Source organism: Ambystoma mexicanum, chromosome 2p (genome assembly GCF_040938575.1).
Source record: "Ambystoma mexicanum isolate Mex_15411 chromosome 2p, UKY_AmexF1_1, whole genome shotgun sequence".
Taxonomy (NCBI): Eukaryota; Metazoa; Chordata; class Amphibia; order Caudata; family Ambystomatidae; genus Ambystoma; species Ambystoma mexicanum.
Window position 1 is genome coordinate 494,519,666 of NC_090923.1, and position 27,548 is coordinate 494,547,213.

General features: G+C 43.2%; 1 protein-coding gene across 17 annotated transcripts in view; it reads left to right on the top strand.

Annotated features, from left to right (window-relative positions):
* Positions 1-27,548, top strand: part of ATP2B2 (ATPase plasma membrane Ca2+ transporting 2) — a 2,164,916-nt gene that overhangs the window by 2,093,624 nt on the left and 43,744 nt on the right. For 16 of the 17 annotated variants that reach the window (XM_069643898.1, XM_069643899.1, XM_069643906.1 and 13 more), the window contains 2 exons: positions 4,835-4,942; positions 21,599-21,781. In XM_069643898.1, the coding sequence (XP_069499999.1) occupies positions 4,835-4,942; positions 21,599-21,781 (291 nt within the window). Of the gene's footprint in view, positions 1-4,834; positions 4,943-21,598; positions 21,782-26,819; positions 26,862-27,548 lie in introns of those variants that run through there. The other variant, XM_069643912.1, reaches the window with a different exon arrangement.

Genomic DNA, 27,548 nt, shown 5'->3' on the forward strand with positions numbered 1-27,548 from the left:
TTGGGTGAGGCTGTTTGCTGAGATTGTTGCTGGGTGCTTTTTTGGGTGCTCTGTCTCTTTGTTGAGTTAAATTAGGTTCATGGCAGGGTTACTTAGCTCTGGTTCATGGTGGTTGGTTATTTGTTAGTATGTGGGAGCTTGTTTCCAGTCTTTCATTATGTAGGGGTTGTGAGTGGTCATGGATTCAAGCTTGCCCCGATTCTTATTGGGGTTTGCCAAAGGTGTTTTCCGAGTTGCTGTGTTTTGCATTTTGATATGTCCAGGTTTGTTTGGATTTTTTCTTGTGGATTATTTGTCGGTTGTTTGTTCTCCGTTGAGTTGGAGTCATAGGTGGAGAGATAGTGTGAGATGTATTCTGTGTTTGCTCTTTTCTTGGACTGTATCCTTAGTCCATTTAGTGGTGTCCCCCCAGGGGTTCTGGGTGTTGTGAGTTCTGTTGGGGTGTGACTTCCTTTCTGTTTCTGTTTTCCTTTCTTGTTTCCTGGTCTTTATTGTATCGAGGCAAGTTGGTGGTATTTGTTTCTTGTTTTTGGGTTGGGTTTGTGAAGTATGTATTCCAGAGGCGTGTGCTCTCCTGGATGTTTAATGTTTTCCTTTGTCTTTTTCTTTGGAATAAGCCAGGCCTTCTGCTGCAATGTCGGCATCACCGTGGTTGTTGATGGTGTCATTAGTTTTGGGTTTGGGTTGAAATGTCTTCTAGTATGTTTCCAGGGGCGGATGCTCTCTCGGGTCGGTTTTTTCGTGGTCTCCATTCCTGGTTCTAAGCTATCCAGTTTCCTTTTAAGAGGGTGTGGTCTGACATGCAGTGTGGTGTACATCTTTGAACACAGTGATGAAGGACTTTCTGTGGTGGTTGGATTTTATGCTAGTATCGGGTTCTCAGCGGCAGTAGCCTTCCTGGTGCCGCGTGGTACTGCTTCACAGTGGGGAATGCCTTTCACTGGTGTTTGGGTTTTGTGTCCGTATTGGGGTCACAGTGGTGAAAACCTCCCAGTTGTCACACAGTACTGATAAGCAGTGGGGAGGGTTGTGTTTGTGGTTGGTTGTATCATGTTCACAGCGGCGAAAGCCTCCTAGTGGATGCCCAATACAGCTTCATAGTGGCAAAGGAATCTCTGTGGTGGTTGGGTATTGGGTACCCAGAGTTGGGGACCACTGTGTGGTGGTCCAGTACTAGGGCGGTACAGTTGTAAGGTGTAGGCAGACCTCTGTCAGAGTTGCCCTGTGGGCAGACGTAATTGAGAGTACAAAAGTCCAGGTAAAATCCGGGTCTGAGGTCTTGTTTTTTATGGGAAGGGCTGTAGGTAGAACACAGCAATAATCAAGGCTCCGAGTGTAACCTTTCCTCTATTATGAGGGAGCCTTATCCAAGTGTCATTGCACGCAGTTACTTCTTTGATGTTGCAAGGATGGGGGCATGGGGGTAACACAACTTCTGGGTTCAGCAAGAATTAAACAGTGGCAGGAGACAACAGTAGTTAAACCTCTGAATGAATCAGGATTCAAACAGTGGCAGGAGTCAACAGCAACTTACTTAAACCTCACAGTGGAGCACGATTAAGCCAGTGGCAGGTATCAACAGTAGGTAGCAGGGGTCAACCCTGTAGCAAAACCTCTGGGCAGAGCAAGACAAACAGTGGCAGGAGTAAACTGTAGTTAAACCCCTGAACGTGGAAAGATTTAAGCAGTGCTTGGAATCAACACACCAGAGGAAATTGTGGGTACTGTAAGATTTAAAGAGTGGTAGTTGTCAACAGTAGCTAAACCCTAGAGTGTAGCAAGATTCAAACAGTGGCAGGAATCAACAGCAACTCAAAGCTCTAAGTGCAGCAGCATTTTAGACAGTGGTAGGAATCAAAGGCCGATAGACATCTAAGCACAGCAAGATTTGAACAGTGGTTGGAATCAAGAGTAACTGAAACCTCTGAGCGCAAGATTTAAAGTAGTCAAAATGTGTAATTTCTGACTGCAGCAAGGTTTAGAAACAGTGCCACAAATCAACACAGTTTTAGAGCCCCTGAGCACAGCAAGGCTCAGCAATTGCAGAAACCACAGCAGCAGAACTACTAAGTGCATCCGGCTTTGAACAGTGACAATGCTTATGTGGCAGGAATAAATTAGTGTCTAAGATTCTGAGTACAGCAATTTTATAAAATAGTGGCTGGAGACAGCAGCAACTAAAACCTCTGCGTGCAGCAGGATTTAAAGCAGTCACAATGTGTGGTAACATCTGAATATAGTGAGCAAACAGTGGCAACAATTAACAGTAACTAAAATCTCTGAATGCAACAATATATAAGCAGTCCTAATGTGTAACCTCTGATTGTGACACGATTCAAACAGTGCCAGGAACCAACAGCAACTCAGATCTCTGAGTGCAGCAACATTTAAAGCAATCGTAATGTGTACATTGTGAGAGCTGCAAGGTTTAAAACAATGGCAGAAATCAACAGCAACTAAGACCTCTGAGTGCAGCAAGGTTTAAAACACTCACAATGTGTAGTATTTTCTGAATTCAGCAAAATTAAAACAGTGGCAGGAATCAAAAGGCAACTAAGAACTCTGATTGCAGCAAAGTTTAAGCAGTCCAAAGGTGTGATTTCCGATTGCAACAAGGTTTAGTAACAATGGGCCTCATTACAAGTGAGGCAGTAAGGGGTTAACAGCGCTGGTAAAGGTGCCGGCACCGTTACCCCTCGTGGGACCTGCTCTGGACGTCTGGTCAGACCAGACGTCCTTTGGGGATCCTGTGAGGGGACCAGCATGCTAACAATGGGCCCATCATTAACAGGCCCGTTGTTAGCATGCTCCCCATTCCCATTGAGCCCTATAGGGGCTCAATGGGAATGGGGATAGTCTGGGTCCGGGTTCCCTGAATGGGGAAATACTGGGCCCTCCAAAGTCAGAATGGCCCGGTGTTTCCCCATTCAGAGACCATGGACCTGGACCTGAGTTTGAGGTAGCCATGCCCTTATTAAGCGCATGGCTACCTCCAAACTAATAATGAGGCCCAATGGGCCTCATTACGACCCAGGAGGTAGGGGGTTAATGGCGCCGGTAGAGCTATGGGGACTCAAATGGGAATGGGGATGTACCGGTTCCGGGTTCCTTGAATGGGGAAATACCGGGCCCTTCAAGGTCAGAATGGCCCAGTATTTCCCCATTCAGGGAACCCGGACCCGGTACTCGGTATGGGGGTAGCCATGCTGCTTTTAGCGGGAGGGCTACCTCCATATTCGGAATGAGGCCCAATGTCTGAAATCAAAAAAGTAATAGAGTCCCGAGTGCAGCAAGATTAAACAGAGCGATAGATCAACAGCAACTTAAACCTCTGAGCACAACAGGGTTCAGCAAAAGGCAGCAACAGAGCATAGTTCAATCCAATACCAAATGTAACTAATGAGTGCCGGAAAATGCAAAGAAAGCTAAAATGTCAGCATTAAGTGGTAGTAGTGTAATAGTGCAGAGTTGCAGGGGCCCAGAGAAGGCTGAGCTCCCAACTCTTACCACCTTACCTGGTTGTAGCAGTAGAGTGCTTTGTCAGATGACCAGTGTGAACAGGGCAAATACGGGATGGGGGTTGCCCAAGGGAGCTGCTCCTTGCCTCTGGCCCTCGGCCGGCTGCTAGAGCAACGCTGGAGGAAGTCATCAATCATGTGCCGGGAAGGCAGGAGAGGGGTGGGTAGAGGACATGGGAGGGAGATGGGGGAGGATGAAGTCACAGGAGCAGCAAGCAGGGAAGTTAAATAAATAAATAAATAAAAAATGAGGTTGTCGGGCAGAAGGCCATTCACCCCAGGACTGGTGTGCTAAGGAGGAACAGAGTGCAAGATACACTCTCATCGGCCTGCAGCCATTGATAAGAGTCAGCAATTTCATGAAACTGCCATCATTTTATGCACAATTGCACACAATGGTGCTCATGTTCTATGGGGGTGTAACGTTAATCGAAGGAGTAAAAGTCTTGTGTAAGGCTTTTGCACATTTTATTAACATTACCACCATTTTCATTTGTTTGTATGGCGGAGAGGAGGGGCAGAATGTAACTTTCATTTCCACTGCTTCCCTTCCTCTTTGCCACAGAAATGCTCCCGCTTTTGCACCAACGTGGATTTTCATGTCGACGCAAATGATGTGGATCCCTATGGAGTCTTCCGACATTATGCTCCAGCTGGAGGCTACTGTGGTTGGAGAGGGCAGAGGGCAGAGGTGTGTTCATTTTCTCTTTAGGTGTAGTGAGGGATGCCAGGTGGTTGTAAGCAGCCAGCTGAGGAAATTATGCATAAAACCGGGGCCATGAGCAAGGAAGTATCTCTAGATGGAAGCACCTAGGAGACATAGTGGCAGGAGTGCAAGTAGTAGACACACCTGTTACAGGTTCCGGAGGAGGCGGTGACTCACAATAATGCCACACATCCAAAGACAGATCGCCTCGCATAGAGAAAGGTATTTGCTGAGTACACATTGCTCTCATTTGGTACGAGCATGAGAGGGAGATAAAAGGTGCACAGCACAGAGTGATATCTGAGAATGCCGCTGGAAAATTAAATATTAGAGAGGGAGTTCTATGAAAAGAATGTGAGGAGAGAAAGCAGAGTAACTCTATGTGCAAGAAGGCGGAATGATGAAAGTGAAACAGTAAACTTTGTAACATTGGTGTATGCCTTCTGCGGATCTATCACTCTCAATGGGCACGCCCACAACCCAAGCTGACAATGAGCTTGCAGAAGCATTCTTCTGTTCTCAATATTTGTTTCTGTTATCGCTATGCATGTATGCCTTTGTAAGATAGTAAGAAGAGTTTTATGTTTGACAATCTTTTCATGTTTTGCAGATAATAATTGTACAGTTTGGTGGAAAGCCTTTCAGCTGCTCTCCTCTTCAGCTTGACCAATGGATGTGGTGTATATTTCTTGGGATAGGGGAACTTGTGTGGGGTCAGGTAAGCATCATTTTCAAATTATATGTTCTATTATGTAGCTAGCTATAAGAGAGGAGAGGAACATGCAAATGTTAAATAAAATAACGTGTAAAAAAGTAGTTTGTGGGAAAGTTCCTCACTAAGGGCCTGATTTACACAACTCTTTTGAATGGAACTTTCATATTCAATAACGCTTTTAAAAATCAGGCCCTAATTCTACTGTGCATGTTGTTCTTGAGAGACACAGATCTTCAACACAAAGCATACACAGTTAACCAAAATAAGTCTGGATTTAGATTTGTTGAAGAAACAAAATAAACACTCTCTGGAGGACTTTCTATATTGTTCAGATTACAGAAATGTTGCACGGGTGCAAAGGGAAAGTTTCACAGAATTAGCACTAGGGAATGTTTGCCCTAGAACAAAAATCATTGGGGTATTTTCAAAAACATCTGCATATACGCAGTAATGCAAAAATGCGGGCAAACTTTGCTCTGGTGCGAAAACATTGAAAGTGATTTTTGTTTTTTTTGTTTTGCCCTATGGCAACATTTCCCCTAGTGCTTATACCAGTCTTGAGTCTTGCTTGAGGTTCATGACAGATGTTTTTGAAAGGTCCAGCATCTCAAAAGGATGATGGTTTCAACGTTGTCTCTGTGCACAACCAGTTGGTGTGATACATTGCCTAAACATGGTCAGAAACCTTTCTGCTAAGTTATACGGAATGGTATTAGCGCGGGGGAAAAGTTTGCCCTGATGCAAAGTGTTGTGGTTGTTTCAAAATCCCAAACAGACCAGCAAAATCCAGCTTTATTCACATCAAGATAAACCCATAACAGCATACAAGCAATGAAATATTGTCCCTGTCAACATGCGTATCAAAAACAATTACTTAGTTCTTTAAATGTGTCATCAATGACATCATAACATGATATTAGCATACACGGCGGAGTGTGGCTGTGAGTGTGCAGTCTTTGGCAGTCACTCTTCAGTGTCAACAGTCCAGTGGGAGGTGTCCTGCTTGCGTCCACTTTGCTAAACACTCATTCTTCCGCGGAGCAGGCCGCGAGTGTGGCTGCGAGTGTGCAGTCTTTGACAGTCTGTGCATGGCTGCAATGGCATCAACGCCGGTCATCGCGCCTAACTTGGCCTCCGAGCACGACCCCATGGAAATTGAGGAGGGCCGCCTGCTCAGTAGCGCGTGCCCACGAAATGCCACAAAAACTCCAGACTCCTTCAGACTCCTCAACAGCTCCGGGCCCCGGTGACCTCCGGAGGGAGGACCGCGTCCCGTGAGCAGGGGGGGGGAAGTCTGTGAATGAGCGGTTGGAGATACAGCAGCAGCAGCGGCCCACTTCAGGCAAGGAGCATGAACTCAGCCCTCCGCATTCGGGATAACGGGGTTAACGGAAAAGGCACAAGCAAGGAATTTGTAGCCTTCCCATGGATAATGATGAACAGAAGAGAGAGAGAAGCGAAGGTGCCAAAACGAGATAATATGAGGACCAAGACTCTGCACAGGAGAAGAGGGAATAGGAGGGGAGACCGCTAGGGATAGCGTAAGAACAAAGGGAGAAAAGAATAGGAAGTATAGAAAAATATAGAGAGGAATGACCAGCAAAGCCGGAATGAAGAAACTAAAGGTAAGAAAACGAAGTGCAGCACAAAGGTGCTAGAAGAGATAGAGAAAGCAGAAATGAGCTTCGGTATGAAGCAAAATGAAGATGGAAAACTAGCGTATTCACCGCAAAATGAAGCAAGCTGTCAGAACGGTTGCAGCGTGCCGACCGCTGGGAGTGCAAATGCTAAGTACTTCCCAGCAGCGGCCATGTTGGCTGAACAACTAGAGTGTTGCTAGCCCTTCAGACTGAACGTGATGGAACATTCAATGGCGGTGTAGCCACCAACAAGGTAACAACCGCCAGTTGGATCGGGGTATGACACAGAGCTTGCAAAATCCCCTAGCTGAGACCTTGAACTGAAAGCATCGGGCACCTGTACTCCTCCCTCATGGCATTGCTCACTTTCCTCTCCCATGATGTTTTTGCAGTATACAGCACCGGGAGTCGCTGACAATATAAATGCTCATTACCAGTGAAATAAAGCTGATTCTGAAGCCAAGGTAGGTAACTGATTGCTTTATTCTTAAATAAGTTCATTCTATACAATCCCCAGCTCCCTGCACCCTTCGGCTCCTTCAGCGCAGCCTGTACTGACTTCAATAGAACCCCTTCCACAAATAAACACTACGTTGCAATGGGGTCAGCACACGCATATCTCCTGTAAACATTCCACGTAACCATGGAAAACTATACAACAAGGCATTTTGCTTATACCATGAAACTTAACCATGTAAACCACTGGGGTTTTCAATGATCACAGCAGACTAGTCAAATCATGTGACAAGTTTACTTCTTGGAATTCCCATGCATTCATTAACCAATCTTGAACCTGCCCTCCCCAGCAAAGTTCCTGGTGAAGGAAGAGAACAATTATCAGATTGCATTAATCCCATGTGTATAATTACTTAGCAGGCAGAGTTCAGACCAGGTTCAGGTACTTTGAAGATATCTATCTATTGCAAATGTGATAAACTGTGTGGATAATTTGAGATGTGTTTTTTTTCTTTGGATAATATTATCCCCAGAAAGACGTGTTTATGCCCCACTCTTGTTAAGATGGGGCTCGTAGTCGAGCAGGGGCATTGGAACACTTTTTGTGGATATTGAACAACTTCTCCAAACTAAATGTAATTTTGATCACTCACCAAACAGTGTGGGGAGAGTCTATGGTGAATTATGCCTAGAAATTATTAGAATTTGATTTTATGGTTGGTTAATAATTGGATTTGTAAATGTGAATGATTCAACTAATATTTTGTTTCAAGGAAATGTGCAAACAAATTAGTTATTTAGCCTATTGTTGGGCCCACAAAAGAGACTTTAGTCCAGCTGTTAATATGTTGTCTTTTGCAAATCATCATCACATCAACGAGCATTTCAGGTACTAACCATTGCACATCTCTAGATCGCCCCAGTTGTAGGAATGGAGGCTACAGCGTACCCTGTCTTGCTCTTTTGCAATATAAATATGGATTAGAATACACAAAACAATGATGAGCATGCTGGATATGTTGTTATAAATATATTGCAATCCTTTTTTAGAAACAATACCCATGTGATATTTAACGAGATTAAAAATCAGAAAATGTAATTAACTGTATAGCAACACACATACATGAATACGAAAGCTTGAACATATGAATGTATAACATATACACCATTTGTTTATTACATAAACCTTATGGAATTGCAGTGCAATTTGGTCCTGGCGTTTTTGTTGGGAAAAACGTGACATTTTGAACCGTAGTAATATTTGTTTTTTTGCTACTGCTGGTAAACAAATGGTAAACAAATGCATTAGTGCAACTTCAAAGTGATAAGGGCCCACCTTTCCGACATCTATTTATCCTCCGGACGTCTAAATGCAGGATTCGGTTCATCCAGATCATGATTAAATGCTTTTGGGAGATGCATTTTTGTGGGGCAGTGTCTACTTTTCTTGCATCTGTATTGAGTTCAAAATAGACAGAGGCAGACAGGAAAGGAGCTATCAGGGATGACAGAACAAATCAGTCTTGCTATGTCAGTGGCATTGGTGACACCATCACGCTCTGTACAAGATGAACATCTGCTCACTCAGCACTCCCCAGCTTGAAAGCAATTATGAAGATGTTTCTCATAGCCCTCTGATGGACAGCCAGAATGGTGGCTGGTAGAGGTGTGTGATACAGGTGGTAGGTAGAGTCCAGTCTGAATTCGCTCTGACAGGCTAGCCAGAGAAGCTACCTATCATAAATATCTTGCATTCTGCATGCTTAATTCCACGACTTAGCTATCTCTTGCTTTGTGTCATACTATCGTATATGAAGTAGTAAGAATTCTAGACATAGGCAGCTGATCTGGGTAGTCTTAACAAGTAGGCCATGTTGAAACTCCTGGAATACATTATTTTCACTGACTCGCTTGTGTATGGAGTTACTGCAATTTGGCTATACAAATCTCTGTCCCCAGTCCCAGTCTTTCTAAATCTACCTGACTCTACTCTCCGCCCTCTGCAACTAATCCAGAAAAGGACTGCGAGACTTGTCCTTGGCCTCAAGCCCTAGGATCATTTCTCTCCAGCTCTGACATCACTTCACTGGCTCCCAGTGGATGCAAGGATTCAATTCAATACCCTCTGCATTGTCCAAAAGGCTTTCTGGGGCCTAGGTCCAAAATACCTTCAGCTATCCCTCTGCAAATACCTCCCCTCTCGAGCTCTTCGCTCCTCTACCTCCAACTCATTCAGGGTCAGTCGTTTTTCTAAGAAACGAGCTGGGGGTAGATCTCTATCTTCGGCTTGGGCCTCCCTCTGGAACAGCCTCCCTGCCACTCTAAAACTTGAGGAGAACCATCTCCGGTTCCAGAAGCAGCTCAAGACCTTCCTCTTTTCTTCTGCCTTCGCTCCCCCTCTCCCCTGCTGATCTGTTCTCTCTTGGCACTGTGCACCTGGCCACCCTCTGTCTTTTGGGCCCAGGTACCTGCTCATCCTGTCACCCTCCCACACTGCCTCCGGGCCACCCCTTGCACTGGGGTCTGTATCTGTACCCATACAGCCCCCCTCTTTTTCTTCCTGCACTTATCGGACCTACCCTGTCTGCTGCCTTAAACCTAACACTTGCAAATTGCTGGCTGCATTACCACTGTTTGTTGCCTTTATTATTTATTTATTGTTATTTATCTGTTTCTCCTCTGCTTTGCACTTTCCACCTCTCCCCCCTTCCATGCACTTTTCCCTCCCCCCTCTCCCATGCACTTGCGCATTCTCAATGTCACTGGGTCTAGTAAGATCGCTGTTTTGTTCTCCCCTGTTCCCCTCCCTTGCCTTGTCGCGCTCTGAAACACTTGTGTACAAGCGTGATAGAAATAAAATATCAATCAATCAATCAATCAGTCCTGAACAATCACACCATCTCTGAAGAGTACACTGCACTTGCATCATACACCCACTGCAATGGATAGCCCCCACCCTGTGTTCTGCTGTGATTTTCCAGGTAATTTACTGTGGCCTTTGACCTTCTTTTCTCTTTTTAAGTGAGCATGGCTTTTCCCTATGACTTTGCTTTATCTGGAAGCGTGGTGGATTACTGTGCTCATGAGTGAATCAGTGTCCTTATTTGAAGCACAGACTGTTTTATTTTGCTTTAGTAGGGAATCTGTTACCTGTATTAGTTTGGTAGTATGCCTCATTGGGAAACATTAACCATGGTGTCTTTCAAATGTTATCATAGCTATGCTGAGCTTCCTTCCAGACATGAGGAATCACACATTCCTACATGGCACTGTTCTTCCTTCACTACTGGGCTAGCTGCCAGAATGCCTTGCATCTCATGTATTCACTCCCTGCAGTCATACTACCTTGTGGTCCATTTCAACAGTCTCTCTATATTTGTTTTTGTAACAGTCAGCTTTAAGTTCATCACTTTAACACTTCTACCCCAATTGCAACCAGGATTAACTTACTTAACATCAGGTAAATCTGCCCCATCCTTACTTACAATGGTACTAACACCCTGATTCTAATCTTGGCACTCAGCAGGGTTAACTACTGTGCCAATCTCCTTATTATCATTCCTGTATATGTCTTCATACTGCTCAACAAGGTTCTCATCGTTGCTACCCATACTCACTTTGGACTTCCCCATTCTTTGCAGCTCTTCTCCCAAGTCAAAACACCAACGTAATGCTGTCTAGTTCTCAATGAACACTTAATCTCACCTTGCATTTCTTCTACTTTTCTTTAAATCCCTGCAAAGACCACTTAGCAAACTCGGTCGCTTGCTACAATGCCCGTGTACCCTTTGTTCACTCTATTACCTTTCCATTCCACATCATCACTGCGCTCCCGCTAATTTTTGTTCAATGTCCCTTCTTGCTCCAGTCCACTGTAAATTAAAGACACTTTTAATTTCCACTCATCATTCAAGTCCTCACATAAGCTACACCACCTAAATCACAATGGTGTCTCCTCTATTTCATCCTATTTTAGGCCTCTCCTCTGACCTCCCTGCTCTCTATGATACAACATAATGTAATCTCAAGACATGTTCTATTTATTTGCTCTTCCTGTCTTTGTTCCTTTCGCCATCATCAAAAACCCTCTCTCGCTTCCTATATTAGATGGTATGTGACTCAGAATTGCCCCAAGGTCTGGTTGACTGATTTTGTAAGTGTGGTTGGAACACCTGCATCATCAATTAACATGTACCCAAAAATGCATGTCTCAGTGATACTTGGGATGTCATTCCATCTATCATAAGGAGTACAGGGGGGTCCAATAGAAAGATGGACAACCATCTCTTTGGATAGCAGTCCTTCTTCACTCAAAGGTGAGGAGAAGTATGGTCGATAGGTACAACTAGTTACAATATGTTAAACAAAAAACACTACACAGATATATGCTTTAATGTAAGGTTATACCTAAATCACACAAAGATCAAGTAAGTATATACATTTGATCCATTAAAACACTGTGCAAATTAAAACGATCTGAAAGACCAGGGCAGAACCTTCTCATTCCTAAAACTTAGTGTATGACCTGTACCTGGTAGAAAACTCTTTAAATGATAAGGACATGGGGTGGAAAAAATAAAGTATCAGTAGACACAAGTAACACACACAATCATGTTCAGAATCCTCATTGTCAACAAATGAACCACTCAGAAGTCTAGACAACCTCTGGTCTTCAGTAAAACAAGTTTACTCTGATGTAAACCATATACTTTAGTATAGCACTTGGAGGCAGCACAGGGGCTAATCAATTGTAAAGGTTCCCAGAGGGCCTCCTAAAAGTTGAGACATGGGTAGACTTATTATACCAGACTAAAATAGTCTCCATGGAAACGATTAACCAGGGTTAGATACAGTATCCTAATACACATCTATGGGCAGATTTGCAGTGTAATGTTTTATTATAATACATTCTCTAATACTTCACAGGCAATTTTTTCAGATCCTAGACTATGGTAACAAACACCAATGGTGACTAATGACAATGTAAAAACTCAGGTATGTACCATATACAGTCACTTTGCAGGCATTCTAAAGTTTGCAGAACATTTCGTCATAGAAATAAATGGACCATAGGCAAACCGTGGCTTTAGGTTAAAGCTAGTTAAGTCCCAGTTCTACCCAAAATGAGCAGCTAAAGCAGCAATAATCGCAGGCAAGACCAGTGGAAATCCCCATAAAGGAAGTCACCCTTGTCTTGCCATAGGAGGGATCCCACAGAACCCCACAACCGCCAAACCAAATTGACCCTGCAAAAGGTTCAACAGAATATGTGAGAACCCAATAAAATGTTCCCTTGAGAGACTGGTATGCACAGGGTTTATTTTATAGAGCTGGGACCAAGAGCTGGTGACTTAGACTCCCTGATCAGCCGCAACCCAGATTAATGAAAACAAATAAAAGTCTATTTTGATTGGAGATTGACCCACCAATTAATAGCAGAAGCAGTGATGTGGAAGCCTCAAGTAAGACGGAAAAACCATACTAAGAGGAATTGGGTAGCTCAGGGAGCAAGACGGGACAGGCAGTCATGAAAAATGGTCACAGATAACAAGCAATGGATGAAGCTCACCACTGGCAACCAAGATGGAGATCAGGTAGAGTAGTAGTGATCCACCCTTATTTTTTGTTTGAGGAGACTCAAGGCGGTAGGTCCAGAAGGATTTCACAGGGAAACAGCACATCAACAACACAGGAATCGTCTGACCACAGCCAAAATGGAGCACTGAAGAGAGGACGAATACAGTCCCAGAAAGGACATCCAACATCCTTAAGAAGGAACTGGGGAAAAGGAAAATGTGACTGTATTAAACATTTTTGAACCAAACCACCAGAAAGCATATTTGCATAGCTTTGTGTGCAACATTGTTCAAATTTGATACAAATGCATCCAGCAGTTCAGTCTTTGCCCCAGTTCAATGAATGCACATTGTCCCTTATATAATGATTTATATTTCAGACCAGCAGCAACATGTGGGGCTAACCTCCCAATTAACCTCCAATCCCACCACTGCAGCTAGAAAAAAGAATATCCCCTTTCGCAAACATACAATCTGTATCTTTTTATATAGTGTCGGTGAAATCTTGGCGATGGATATTTTGCAATTAAAAAAGTCTATTGAATATTCTGCAATTAAACCTGCTGCTTCAGAAAATATGGACCAAATTAAAGGGGCTAGGTATATATACCCCCAGTCGATTGAATCAAAGGCCTTTTATGAATCCAAACTGGTTATGGCGTAATTGCCAGGATTAGCATTAGCCCAGTCCAAAACCATCAAAACATGTATATGTTCAAAGTGGTATTTCTGCCTGGGACAAACCCAGCCGCCCTCTGTCACCAACTTGTTAATTACCCCAGAAAGCCTGCTCATAATAATGTTACTGAATATCTTAATATCAATGTTTATGCGAGAAAGTGGGCTGTAGGATTCAGAATTCATATCCGGCTTGAAGGGATTTGGGAACAAGATAATGAATGCTTCTCTCATTGATGGAGGAAATGCACCCTTTACCAATGTATTCTCAAAGATTGTCAAGTATCGTTGTACCAAAATATCTACAAACACTGCATACAATGCCTCTGGCTAGCTGTTCAGATCCAGGGCTTACCCATATGGAAGATTTTATAAAGCCCAATGTATATTGTTGATGCCAAAGGGATCATTACATTTCTCATTCACTGTCAGAGATTTGTGGCAAAAAGTCCAGAATCTGATCCCTATGCATTCAAATCTGGTGTCAATGTAGCAAATGGTAAATGTTTGTTTGGAGACAATTACCATTAGCTTCATATGCAAATAGGATCCCTAACAATACCGCCACCATCCAACTCAAAACACAAAATGGGTTACCGCACTAAGGATTTAGAGGTAAGCCAAGCCAGAGATATACACTGCTTGTAATGGCTCTCGAGCAACCAGTGAGTGTAGAAAAGGGAAGCATAAGCTTCCCCAAGCCACTGTGATATCTTACCCTATGTCACATTAGCCTTTTTGAGCAGTATATCTTCATCTTCAGGTGGCTTGTTTCTCTGTGCATTGGGTTTCAAACACCCTTTGTTGTGGGATCATGAAGCCCCTCATAAAGTCAATAAACATCTCCAAAAAATGGACAGGTGTGCATTTAAAATGTACATATTATTAACAAGCTGTCCCCGGCCACGCGTTGCTGTGGCTCAGTCTGGTTAAATGGAAAAGAAAGAAAAGAGAAAGTGCACGTTTCTAATATGTTTAATTTCACAATGCTTGTGGGTAGTTTTTAATGGCTCTGGCGGTTCTCTAAGTTGAGGCAGTTTAATTTTCCCGGTGGCGCAACACATTCCTTTCATTTCTCCATTAAATTTCAGAGCCTTGCAATAAGGATACACTTCAGTCATGGTGCTGATTAGAACATGCCGGCTCAAACTATAATCATCAGCTGGGTTGTACCGGAATGCAAGGCAATTGTAATCACGTGATTGCTGAGCATGGAGTCGTGTTTGAATCTGATCTGCTGTTTCTCGTTGACATCTTTCAGCCTCTCTCAGCCTGTTGCGTTCATTCTGTTGAGAACAACGCAGTACTGAAGCTGGAGAACACGATCGCCGTGCTCGCAACTGTGCATCCTGAAGTCTGGCTGCACGTGGCTCTGCTGGTTCCTCAGCACGTATTTGAGCCATTCTAAATCGGAAACATTGAAATGGAATCGTAAAATATTTAGTATAGCGTGTGTTGCTTTTACGTCCCTGCTGAATCAGTATCCTGATCTGCAGTGCCTGTTGTCCAGTGGCAGAAAGTAGGTTCAGGGGTAAATGTTGCCCATCTGACAGCTACAGTGACAGCCAAGTCATTGCAGCACAGGGGCTGCATTTAAGATATGCACGCATGTTCCCAAAAATCACATAACTATGAACTTAGTGGCAGCTGTTAATGCCATAACTGAGATTAAGGTATGGTGCATAGTAGCTCTCATAATTATCCCAGCCACATCTATTTGATATCACACATGCGTCAGCCATTGGATGCCCATCTCAGCTCATGGACGGGTTATGTGTAGCTCTCCTTTGCCTCTGGCTCTTTCCCCACCCCTCTTAAACACTCTCTTGTGCATCCTCTCCTCAAGAAATCCACTGCTGATCCGTCATGTCCGGCAAACTACCACCCAATTTCTGTTGCTCACTTTTTGGGCATGCTCCTGGAAAAACTGGCCATCTCTCAGCTTAATCTCCATTCTGACTCTGTTGGCTCCCTCCATGACCACCAATCTGGCTTCAGAGCTGCCAGAAGTACGGAAACTGCTCTCCTGAACATCTGTGAAAACCTGCTCTCCAACCTCGATTCTAACATTCCCTCTGTCCTCTTCCTACTTGACCACTCCTCTGCGTTTGACACGGTCAACCATACCACCCTGCTCAATCGTTTTCATGACAACCTCGGTATCACTGATCAGGCTCTGGCCCGGCCGACCTCTTTTTTCTCTGATCGACCCTCCCAGGTACAACTTGGGTCCTTCCTATCGTCTATCTCCCTCTCCACGTGTGGTGTTCCCCAGGTGTCTGTCCTCTCGCCCTGGCTTTTCAACCAGTACCTGGCAACTCTCGCTTACTGCATCTAAATGTTCTGCGCAACTTTCCAGTGCTATGCTGATGACAGCCAACTCATTTTCAGGCTTCCTTCAGCCTCCTCCTCTCCTTCTCTCATCTCCGATTGTCTAATCGCCAATCAAAATTGGTGTGCCGCCAATGATCTATGTCTAAATGCCAACAAGACTGAGATCCTTCTTATTGGTACACCATCTCCATCCTTTCCTCTCACACTCTGGCCAGCCTCCCTTGGCCCTCCTCCCACCCCCTTGCGCAGCTAAGAACCTTGTGGTTATCTTTGACTCTACACTTTCCTTCTCCGCACACATCTCTGATGTCTCCAACAAAAATCTAACCTTTTACTTCACCTCCTTAGAGGTACTCTACCTTTCCTCCCCTTCCCTCAAAATCTCACTGTCTCCCAAGCTCTGTTTTTTTCCAGACTGGATTACTGTAACAACCTCTTCCTAAATCTACCTGCCTCCACTCTCCGCCCTCTACAACTAATCCAGAACAGGACTGCGAGACATGTCCTTGGCCTTAAGCCCTGGGATCCTATCTCTCCAGCTTTGAAATCCATTCATTGGCTGCCAGTGGATGCAAGGATTACATTTAAAACCCTCTGCATTGTCCGCAAGGCTTTCTGGGGCCTGGGTCCAAAATACCTTCAAGTATCCCTCCGTAAATACCTCCCCTCTCGAGCCCTTCGCTCCTCTACTTCTAACTCCCTCAGGGTTAGTCGTTTTGCAAAGGGATCTACGAGCTGGGGGTAGATCCCTGTCTTCGGCAGGTTCAGAACAGCCTCCCGGCCACCTTAAAACTTGAGGAAAAACATCTTCGGTTCCGGAAACTTCTCAAGACCTTCCTCTTTGCCTCTGCCTTTGCCCCCCTTCTCCCCTGTTGATCTGTTTCTTTTCATGGCTTTGTGCACCTGGCCACCCTCTGTTCTTTCAGGCCCAGGTATCTGCTCACCCTGCCACCCTCCTGCACTGCCTCCAGGTCCCCATCTGCACTAGGGTTCTGTTTCTGTACCCATACAGTCCCCCTCCCACGTTTCTTCTGCACTTATCAGATATACCTTTCTGACTAACTTTCACCTGTCATTTGCTGGCTGCACTACATGGTTTAAAGCCCTTATTTATTATTGATTCTATTTTAGTATTTATTTTTCTCTCCTCTGCTTTGCACTTTCCAATCCCCCCCCTTCCTTGCACTTTTCCCCCATTTTCCTTTCCCATGCACTTGCACTTTCTTAAATGTCACTGGGCCTAGTAAGATCGCTGTTTTTATTTCTGATTTTTTCTCTCCCTTGTTCCCCTCCCTTTTTACCTGGTCACGCTCTGAAACGCTTGTGTACGAGTGCGATATAAATAAAATATCATTTCCTCCCCAGCTATGTTGTATATGCTGTTCCCATCAAGACTGTAACCCTGGTGGTTGCTTCACTTTAATGCTCACAGGAGAGAGGTGTCACTTTAGTGATGTAAGGTAACACATCTCTCCTGTGAGCTTGCCTACTAGTAGTGGACCTCTGTTACAAGAGTTGACTTTCTAAAGCCTTTCCAGAGGTGAGGAATGAGCATCAAAGGCAGAGACAAGATCTGATCCCTACTTTTCTATAGGGCCTTTTGCAGTTGACCTGCTGCTGGAACAAGAACTGATTTTATTCCTTCCACACTGGTACACAGGACCTCACTGTGCTGAAGTACATCTGCACATGTATGTTGGAAGACAGAGAACATAGACAAATCAATTGACTCAATTCAAAACGACAAGACCATCCAGAGCTACATTTAGCACTTGACCAATCTTCGAGCCACTGTTCTGTACTTTCAAACCAATTTTCTGCTGCTCTATGCCAGCTGAGTGCATTGTTGCCTCAGCTTAAACTAGCAGCTCATCATTGCCTTTGGTCCACCTTTTAGACTACCAGCATCTTCATTGTCGATCCTCTTGGACAGCCGACCAGACCCTAAGGGACCCATCGAAAGGCAAGCTTCGAAATCTGCACTGACTGATTTGAACTGTGTGTCCAGTCACCAGCATCTTTGCCATTGAACCAGCTGTCGAACAAACTCTGTTGGCTCTCACAATCCTCACTTCGTTGAACATTGTTTGAGCTACCTTTCAAACTGCCAGCATTTTCTCTGCCAATCTTTCTCAGAGCTGAACCAAGCATGGTGTTCTCATCGAACCATGACCCTCATTGTTGCATCAGACATCCTGCCCCAAACTGTGCTGTCACCAGCATCTTCACCATTGCACTGACTGGTGAAATGACCTTGGTGGCCATCATGATCCATACCTCTCGAACTGCATGAACATAAGTACAATCCCAGCTACACATCTGCTCGCCATCTGGAGAAATGCAAGTGATGCATTCAAGCCTTAGTCAAACTGTATAACCAGTGCCAAGAAGCCTATTTTCAATGCCGTTGAACCATCAAGAACCGAAAAAGGTACCACAACAGTGCTTACATGCATAATATTAATTAAAGGCACCCAATAGGTTTTAGGATTACCCCCAATACAGACAAATACAGCTGTACTCACTCACCAGCTAGCGAAGATCCCAGAGATTCTAAGGACTCAGATGACAGCAGAAATCCTAGGTATATCATGAACTGGTGGCCAGGTGGCCAAGTGAACAAGTTCTAGTGTCTGCAATCTTACAGTACAATTGACTTCTAGTCAAGCCAAACATGGCTGCATTCTTCCCAAGATTATCGACCCACGTTTTCCAGGGTTTTTCTCTCAATCATGAATCCAGAAAAATGTCCAGTGTATTATATACAATTCCTACATTTGCACAAAAGGCTATCTGAACAAGAATCTACACCTCAACGGCTGTGCATAAACGATGTGCAGGGCCAATGTCTGTCTATCTCACTAATGAGTGTCTATCTCTGACACTCTTGATGTACTTGCCCCTGTCATGAGGATCCACCTGAAGCCCAAATCCATGTGCAACTCTTGGTACGACTTCAACCTCGTCACGCTCAAATGTAAGTGAAGGGTGGCTGAGAGGAAGTGGAGGGCTACAGGTACACCCACTGACAGACTGGCCAGCCTCTTGCTCTAAAGGTAGTACAGACTCTCTGTCCTCATCAAGAAAAGAGCACACATTCAAGCTTGGATCTCTAAGGCATCTAACTACGCAGCCAAACTCTTTAAAATCGACAAGAGCTGGCCAACCCTGCTGCAGTCTTTACCTCTCCTGTTCCCTCCCAAGCCCTTTGCATGGCCCTGGCTTCTCATTTCATCACTAAAACTCAGGACATCCTGGCCACCCTCTCTTCCTCTTCCCTTTCCTCCTCCTCCTCCTCCTCCACTCCTGGCTTTCCTGTGGCCTCCTCTCCTCATCCCTTCTCTTCTTTTCCCTTGTTCACCCCTGACAACGTTTTTAGGCAATTCCAATCTATGAAAGTCTCATCAAAACAGGTTCTTCCCTGTTCCTCCAGAACCATCAAGGACCACATTAAAACTCTTGCTCCAGTGCTGGCAAATTTCTGCAATCACTCTGTTGCCACTGGAACCTTCCACTTGCCCCTTAAGTACTCCTTTCTCTACCCCCTCCTTAAGAAGCCATTTTCCGATCCTTTGTCTCTGGCTAATTATCGCCCGATATCTATCATCCTTTCCTGGGCAAAATCTTGGAAAAGCTGGCCATCTCCCAGCTTAATCTTCACACTGAATCTGTTGGCTGTCAGAAGCATGGAAACTGCTCTCCTGAACACCTGTGAAGACCTGCTCTCCAACCATGATTCTAAACTACCTTCTGTCCTCATTCTCCTCGATGTTTCCTCTGCTTTTCAATTAGTCAACCATGCCATCCTGCTCAACTGCCTCTGTGATAACTTGGGCATCACCGATCATGCTCTGGCCTGGCTGACCTCCTTTCTCACTGATCAACCCTCCAGATCCAGCTGGGGTCCTTCCTATCTTCAATCTCTCTCTCTCTTTACCTGTGGTGTACCCAGTGGTCTAAACTTTCTTCCTGGCTGTTCAACCAATACCTTGAACCTCTTGCCCACCGCATCGCTACTCTCTGCCCCAACTTTCAGTGCTATATGGAAGACACCCAGCTCTCTTTCAGGCTCCCTTCAGCCGCATATACTCCTTCTCTGATTCCTGATTGTCTGTTCGCAATCCAGGAGTGGTGTGCCACCAATGATCTCTGCCTTAATGCCAGTAAGACGTAGATCCTTCTCATCAGAACACCAGCTCCCTCCTTTCCTCTCTCTCTATGGCTGCCCACTCTGGGCCCCCCTCCCAGATTTGAGCCTAAGAACCTTGAGGTCATCTCCGACTCCACCCTCTCCTCTCCTCACATCTCTGACATCTCTAAGAAGTTAAACTATCAGCTGCACCTCCTCAAAGGTATTCTTCCTTTCCTCACTTTCCCCCAGAAGCTCACTGTCTCCAGAGCTCTGGTCCTCTCTAGGCTGGACTACTGCAACAGTTTTTTTCTAAATCTTCCTGCCTCCACTCTCTGTCCTCTACAACATATCCAGAACAGGACTGTGGGACTTGTCCTTGGCCTCAAGCCCAGGGATCGTATCTCTCCAGCACTGAAATCTCTTCACTAGCTCCCAGTGACAGCGATGATCAAGTTCAAAACCCTTTGCATCATCCACATTGCTTTCTGTGGCCTTGGGTTTCACTACCTCCAACGTTCTGTTCCTAAACACCTCTCTTCTAGAGCTCTCTCCATATCCACCTCCAACTCTCTGAGGGTCAGTCACTTTTCCAAGCAGAGAGCTGGGGGCAGATCTTTCTTCGGCTAGGACTCCCTCTGGAGCAGCCTCCCTGCCTCTCTCAAACTTGAGCAGAACCACCTTTGGTTCCGGAAGCAACTCAAGACCTTCCTCTTCGCCTCTGCTTTCTCTCTTTCTTCACAAACTGGTCACCTGGCCACCCCCTGAACTTGGGCCCAGGTCCGCGCATGTCCAGCTGCACCTACTTTACACTGCCACCTGCCTCCCACAGCACATGTTGTCTGTATCTGTAACCCTACAGTCCCCTCTCTCTGCACTTAAGAGGCACTCATTGGCTGCACTTTCCTTTACCTGGTATGAGCCACTGGCTCGCTGCACTTTCTGACTACCTGCACTTCTCCACCCCCACCACTTTTGGCACTTCTCCCTATCCCCTTCCCGCGCTTGCGTGATCTGAATGACACAGTGACTAGTAAGACTGTTGTTTGTCTTCCCTCTGTTTCCCCCCCTTGTCCTGTTGCACCTAAAAACACTTGTGTACAGGTGCTTTATAAATGCCATATCATATCAATGTCATGAATCTGCTTACTCCAATTTACTCTTTGATTAAGACTAGGAGACAGGCCTGTTGCTCTTACTTTCCGAAGCACACTGCCTATCTGCATGAGACCTGCTACTTCTCATTTGCCCTATCCCCATTCCCTTGATAGTCTCCCACCTCCCACTCTGGCCACATAGTACCAACATTTTCATTCTGTATATCACTACATAAAAACCTGAGTGTACCTCAGCAACAATGGGCATTCGTGGATATAACATCCCTGTTCTATACAAAGCTCTGTGTTACTCTGCGTGTAATGGTCCATATTGTAGTTATACTCTTTCGGAAAATAATGATGACTAAGCATATGTATAACCACTGATCTTACTTTTTTAATGTCTAATCAAAAAATAGACCCGTAAAAGCAAGCATACATATGGCAGAATGTTTTGCATTCTCCATGCAGACCATTGTACCTGGAGGCCAACCGGAATGGGGGTAGCCAAAAACTTGCACAATGAAGTAAGATCCACATAGCTAGGCATTCATTTCAACCTTGTTCTAAACATAGCCTGTCCACTGTCAGCTGTGGAAACTGGGTCAAAACGTTTTAAATTGGGCAGTACAACATCAAAGTGATCATGTTGCAAAATGCAGTCATTTTGGTTTGAAAATGTAAAACGCTCCATAGCGAGTAAGCCTTGCTGTTTTGTAAGATAATACACCCCTTTATTTGTACTTAAGGTTATTGCTACCATACCGACCAGCAGACTCAAATTTTTAAAGTCAGCTGGGCAACTCACCCAGAGAGAGGAAACCATGGATGAAGAGCGAAATGAAGACAATGAGGAGATTGACCATGCAGAGAGAGAGCTGCGGCGTGGACAGATCCTGTGGTTCCGAGGGCTCAACAGAATACAAACTCAGGTATGCTACAACAGGTGTAAGGATGCTGGCTCGGTGATCGATCGATCATAGGTCCATTTTTCAAATGGTTTGCTCTCCATTAGTGTTGAAGAATATATTAGATGTGGCTATTGCATTTTCTTTATGTGATAAATTAAAAATGGCCAATGAATATTTGCATTCCATTAAAATACAAATGTGTATATATGATAAGTACATCTCAGCAAACCACGTATACACTCTTTGGGCCCCTTGCTTGACTGTCAAGGTTAGATCAGCTCTGACTTTGTTGCCTGTCCCAGTATAATTTTGAATGTGCAACGACAATTTGAAAAACAAAGGAAAAGCAGCACAGCATATAAAATATGGTTCCTTGGCTCTGGTTTTCCCTTACCAAGAAATCATTTATTTTTCATTTCTTTTTAAAATGTTTTTATTTATTGTGCATACCTTAAGCACATAGATCCTCATAAAATAATTGCATGCATGTATACAATCATCAGATTCCATTCACTACAAATATCACCACACAATAAGACAAAGCATACATTTTACAGTTATTATGTTACATTCATTAAAAAAGAAACATCACTAAAATCGTAAAATATATGGTATATATTTCCTTTCAACTCTATAAAAATGTTCGCCTTCCACAGGACTCAGGTTTCACCCTGTATCAACTTCAGTGCCTCTTTGCAAACCTAGAAGGCTGCTGCTGTGATAACAATTGACCTATCACAGTAAATAATATTCCAGAATTGGTCACTTAAAACAAACCATTGCTGGTTTTGCTCCACGTAATAACCGTATAAATCGGTTAATGACAATTAGGATGAAATATGAAGGAGGACATAGGGAAATGCATTATGTCAACCCCACATTTTTTACTGGGGTGGCCACTGTCTTAGGGGTTTATCTAGAGGTGACTTTAAAATATACATTACAAGAAATATAAATATCAGAACGATTCAAACGTATGCATATTTCACAAATGTGCACTAATGAAAGCAAATTCACAAAATGGCAAACATAGCATGATCCACAGATGACTAAATGACATTAAAAAAAACGTGTGAAAAAAAGTGCCAATATCTAATTATTCAGCACATGTTCCTTGTTGTTCAAGCAAATTATCATGCAGGGCTGTTTAAGATCTGGAAATATTGGCACGCTCTCTGATCTCTAACAAAGACATTGTTTGCCATGTAATAATATTTTACATGTTTGTTCTGTTATTTATTTATGTACATTTTTTAATGTTTGGGAATGGTATTGAGTGCAATCATTTACCAGTAGGAACTACCGAACCGCAACTTCTTGAACAGACCATAGATAATGATCAACAAACCACCACGGTAATACACAGTGTTGTGGGGTAACACACTATGCTCTGAAAATTAAAGTTTTAAGTTTCCTCCAAAATGGTAGATGTTTTTTGTCCAAATCTTAAGGATTCAGGCAGACTATTCCACATGTTGGGACCAAAACAGCAAAAGAAATACCACAGTATTTTAATCTCTTAAAACAAAGCACCACTAAGGTACATGTGGATTGAGAAAAACATTCTCTGGGAGGACTTGGTAGGTGCTCAATTGTTTGTGGTAAAGTCTTTGATCCCGGACCATACTGCACCTTATGGCTCAGACACATCGGGCTGACTCTCACAAAATAGCAGAAATGAAAGGAGTACAGAGAATGTGATTGTTTCATTTGTGATATTTTCAGAAATGCTCTTGCCACCTTATTCACAAAGGCAATCTGAGCATTTCAGGAGGGGATGGAAAATAATGCAAAGATGTGCTGTCCAGCCCCCTTACATACATTAGTGATGGACACTCTAATCTATGACAAGATCTCAGCAAACACGTGCTTGTTTAATAGTGCAATACAGTGAGATGAGCTGTTAAAAGGCCTGTCTCGGTGAACTGACCCATATAGGGGATGTAAATGCTTCTGTGACAGTAGCCTTTTAATCCACTGCTGTCACAATTCAAAAGAAAATCATGACATGGTCAGAAATGATCCTACTGTGATTTGCATCTCACCTGTTCTGAAGCAACGCGGGGTAGGACCTTCATTTCTCAGCATTTTAAAGTTCGTCCCGTTTTTGATGCACTCATTCTGATGCCCTTTAGTAATTAGGCTGACACCATTTTTGGTGCAAGAGAGGAGATGTGCTAGCACGTCTCCTCTCTTGCACCCAGTAAAGTTTTGAGATTTTAGAATCTGGCTGATTGACTTTAAGGTCACCCAGTGTCTGAGCCAGTGAAGTCATGCTCAGGTGAGATTTGGTCATATAGGCGCAACAGTCGTTTTGCAGCTACATTCAGTGATCTCTGAAGACCAGAAATTAATTTAGCCAGCAGACCTAGACGGATGATATTGCCAAACTGCAAACACGATGAAACAAAAGCATTAACACAAATGACTCTGAAGTTAAGACTGAAACAGTAGTAACTATTCTAGTCACTTCAGGTCGAAGCACTATTGCTTTGACGGAGACCAGTTGTTTGAGTGGTCACACTACATTTAAATTTATATGGGCACACTGGATAAAGATGGTCGAATATTGAGTAAAAACACTGCCATCTTTTTGGGGTTAACTTTAAGAAATTGTACTCAACCCAGTTTTTAATTGATGGCAAGCAGCCTCGTCCTGTACTAGATGTGGCATCTCTATTGCCTGACAACTGTATCAGAATCTGAGTGCCATTGTCATAGTTATAGACAATAAGGTCACTTTTACAAATTAAGTTTACCAGAACGTTTGTGTGTGTGTATATATATATGATATATATATATATATATATATATATATATATATAGTCAAAAACAAAAAATGGGGAAGACCTGTACTACAGGCAGAATCGAGGAGAAAGTAAAAAGAACCAATGTCTACCTACTATACCTCAACATGAGCTGAGCTGATACACTTCAACAATGCCTTGAAACCCAAACTATTTTGGCTGTGATATGGTGGCCAACAGTCTCAAATGCCACAGTGAGATCCAAAGGGATCAAAGCCCTGGCCCACCCACCAATAATTTCCTCTATTACTGCTTTATGATGTTGTAGTGACCAAATCAGAACTATGGGCTGGTCTGGACCCAGAAATGTCAGTAGAAGGTATATACTACACATACTGTTCCTTCACACATAACCGTCCACTCCTTCACTGCTATCAGTTGTCTACCTATCCTAATCATGCCATCCTTTCCTGAAGAAATCTTGTAATTTCTTTTTTCTGCTCCCACCTATTTAATCATTGGACCATGTATGACTCTGCATGATCCTCTGATTAGGGCCAGCACTAAACACAAATCCAAATAAACTAAAATAAATAAATAAAATATGAAGTTGCTGAACAATATGTGCTACAATTGCTGTCTAAAATATGGCAGCGAGGAACTGGAGCAGATATTCTACGGGTCCTCCAGTTTGATAGAACACATTTTAAGAAGCAGACTAACTACAGGCTTTTTCCAGAAGTCTGGTACTGTACTTTTCCAGAGCTTTAACGGAAATTGAATGGGCTGCAAACAATATTTATCCATTGGAGGAAAATCATGCAGAGTAGCAGATCATCTAGACGACACCAGGATTTGTATGTTTTATTTGAAAGATTCATTAGACAAATTCGTGCCAAAGGAAACGAGGTGCAACTAAGAACAATTATAAGTGTTTTAATCGTAATTAAACAAGTACCTGGGTTATCATATAGAAGTTCTGATAGAGTAATCATAGCATGTAAAGTTTGAGAGTCACTGAGATGGTGAATAACTGCAATGAGCCTCTTTGAGGTATTTGAGGGGAAATCAGTCCTTCAATTGGGATATTCCCTTTGTGCATTCTGTTTAGAAATCGTCTATGCGCAGAGCTGTTTCCTGAGTTTATGTGCAGGGTTGCATAAATTCCCCCACCTCCTTTTACAAGTTCTTGAAAAGAAGTCATAAAAGATTGTGTTCATCTGTGAACCATTTTTGTTTATTTTTGTGCGATTTCTTTCGTATTCATATGCATCAAGTGAAAGTAAAATCCCAGTCAACTAAAACGCTCTTTCATACAACTTCCAATGTGATAAAACGTATCTAAAAAAAATATTCCTTTAGCTAACATGACACTCAGAGTTGTGTACAGATTAGTGGTTACAATTCCAAGTGGCATGGCAGCCAGTAAGAACAATGTAACATTTCCAACTTTAACGTCTCATCTAATACTGCAAAACTGACCCACAAGAAAGATGTTCTATATCTAAAACAAATATTGAGACAATGTATTAGCTGTCTTCAAAATAAGAGCTAGTTGGCTTTATGAACAAATAGGTAGGTATACATGAATAGCTTGCTTATGGTTTATAATATTAGCTTCGTAAAGGAGAAATTGAGAGAGGAGGCACATTCTGAAATATGACCAAAACATCCAATGCACATGAAAATATACATCAATTCTAAAAGTGACTACCTGATTGCTAGCATGCAACTTGAAAACAGTGCACACGAAGGCACAAACAAAAGGGGACTATTTTTGCAAGACACTTGCACATAACACTTTAACAGATGCTGTTCCTGCTGATGCTCACAATTATGAGGAACCATACATCTGGCACTATGTACGATACTGTTTATATGTTCATATGGGTGTGCCTCTAATTCCTTATATGTATATGCAGGTGAGTTTCCTTTTGTGTGCATATTTATTATGCATACTTGGTAATGATGGTGTTCTTCAATATCTTTTTGGAGTGTTTGGTTTGTATGTGTAGACACTGTAAGCATTTTTGTGTGTTCTTAATTGTGTATTTTAATCATACAAGTGGACTGTTACATTTCACCCATTCAGTATATCTTGCTCAGGTAAACGATAAAGATAAGCAGTCTTTCTGATTAGTATTCACTCTGTGCACAAGTGTCTCTGTACGTCCTCTTGATTTTGGCATCTCACTTGTAATCGAGGTAAGCTTCATATGTTGTATAACAACTACAGTGCTCTGATGTGTTATATTCAAATAAGGGTGAGGAAAGTATAATTTATCAATAACCCAGGCTGGTTGTGTCCGCAGGTGCAGTATCTCTTGGGAATCCGGTAAAAGTTTTATTTTTTCCTCATCTTCCTCAGACAACCCATCTTAATTGTGTAACATTATTGGAAGTATATGTTTATAAACAGGTAGACTATTATGTGTTTTCATTCTTTGGAGATACAGTGAAACCTGTGACCAGCGACTGCTGAATTGGTCATATATTGTTACTATGATTGATAGGAAGATGGACAGGTTTTTCCATCCCCCCTGAGATCAAATAATATATTGACCTGTGTTGATGACTGTGACTGAAATGTAGATATCAGGTTATTTGAAGATCTCAAAATATGGCTGCCATCTTAGATACTTTAAGGGAGTCTGCTACACCAGGCAAAATCCCTCATCAACCAGGCACATCAGTATGAAGATATACATTTTAAAGGAATGGAAGAATGTGTAACATTTTACTGATGGTGAACTCTAGGCTTAATTCTATACAAGGTCTGTTTAGTTTCATCTCTAAATTGTCGTTTCTTATACACCTGTTATCAATTTGACATTTAGCAGGATTGTAGAATACATACTGGCAGAATGTTTTTAACTTCAAATTTCAGTCACAACAGATGCCACTTGCCACGTGCCATTGGTGTTTTAAGAAGCAGGTTTCACTGGACTCCAGTTGTTTGCTTATGTCCATTTTGAGAACCCTAACAGGTTGTGCAACTGCATTCCACCAGGGCAATGTGCCAAATATAGTGTTTTTTTTTT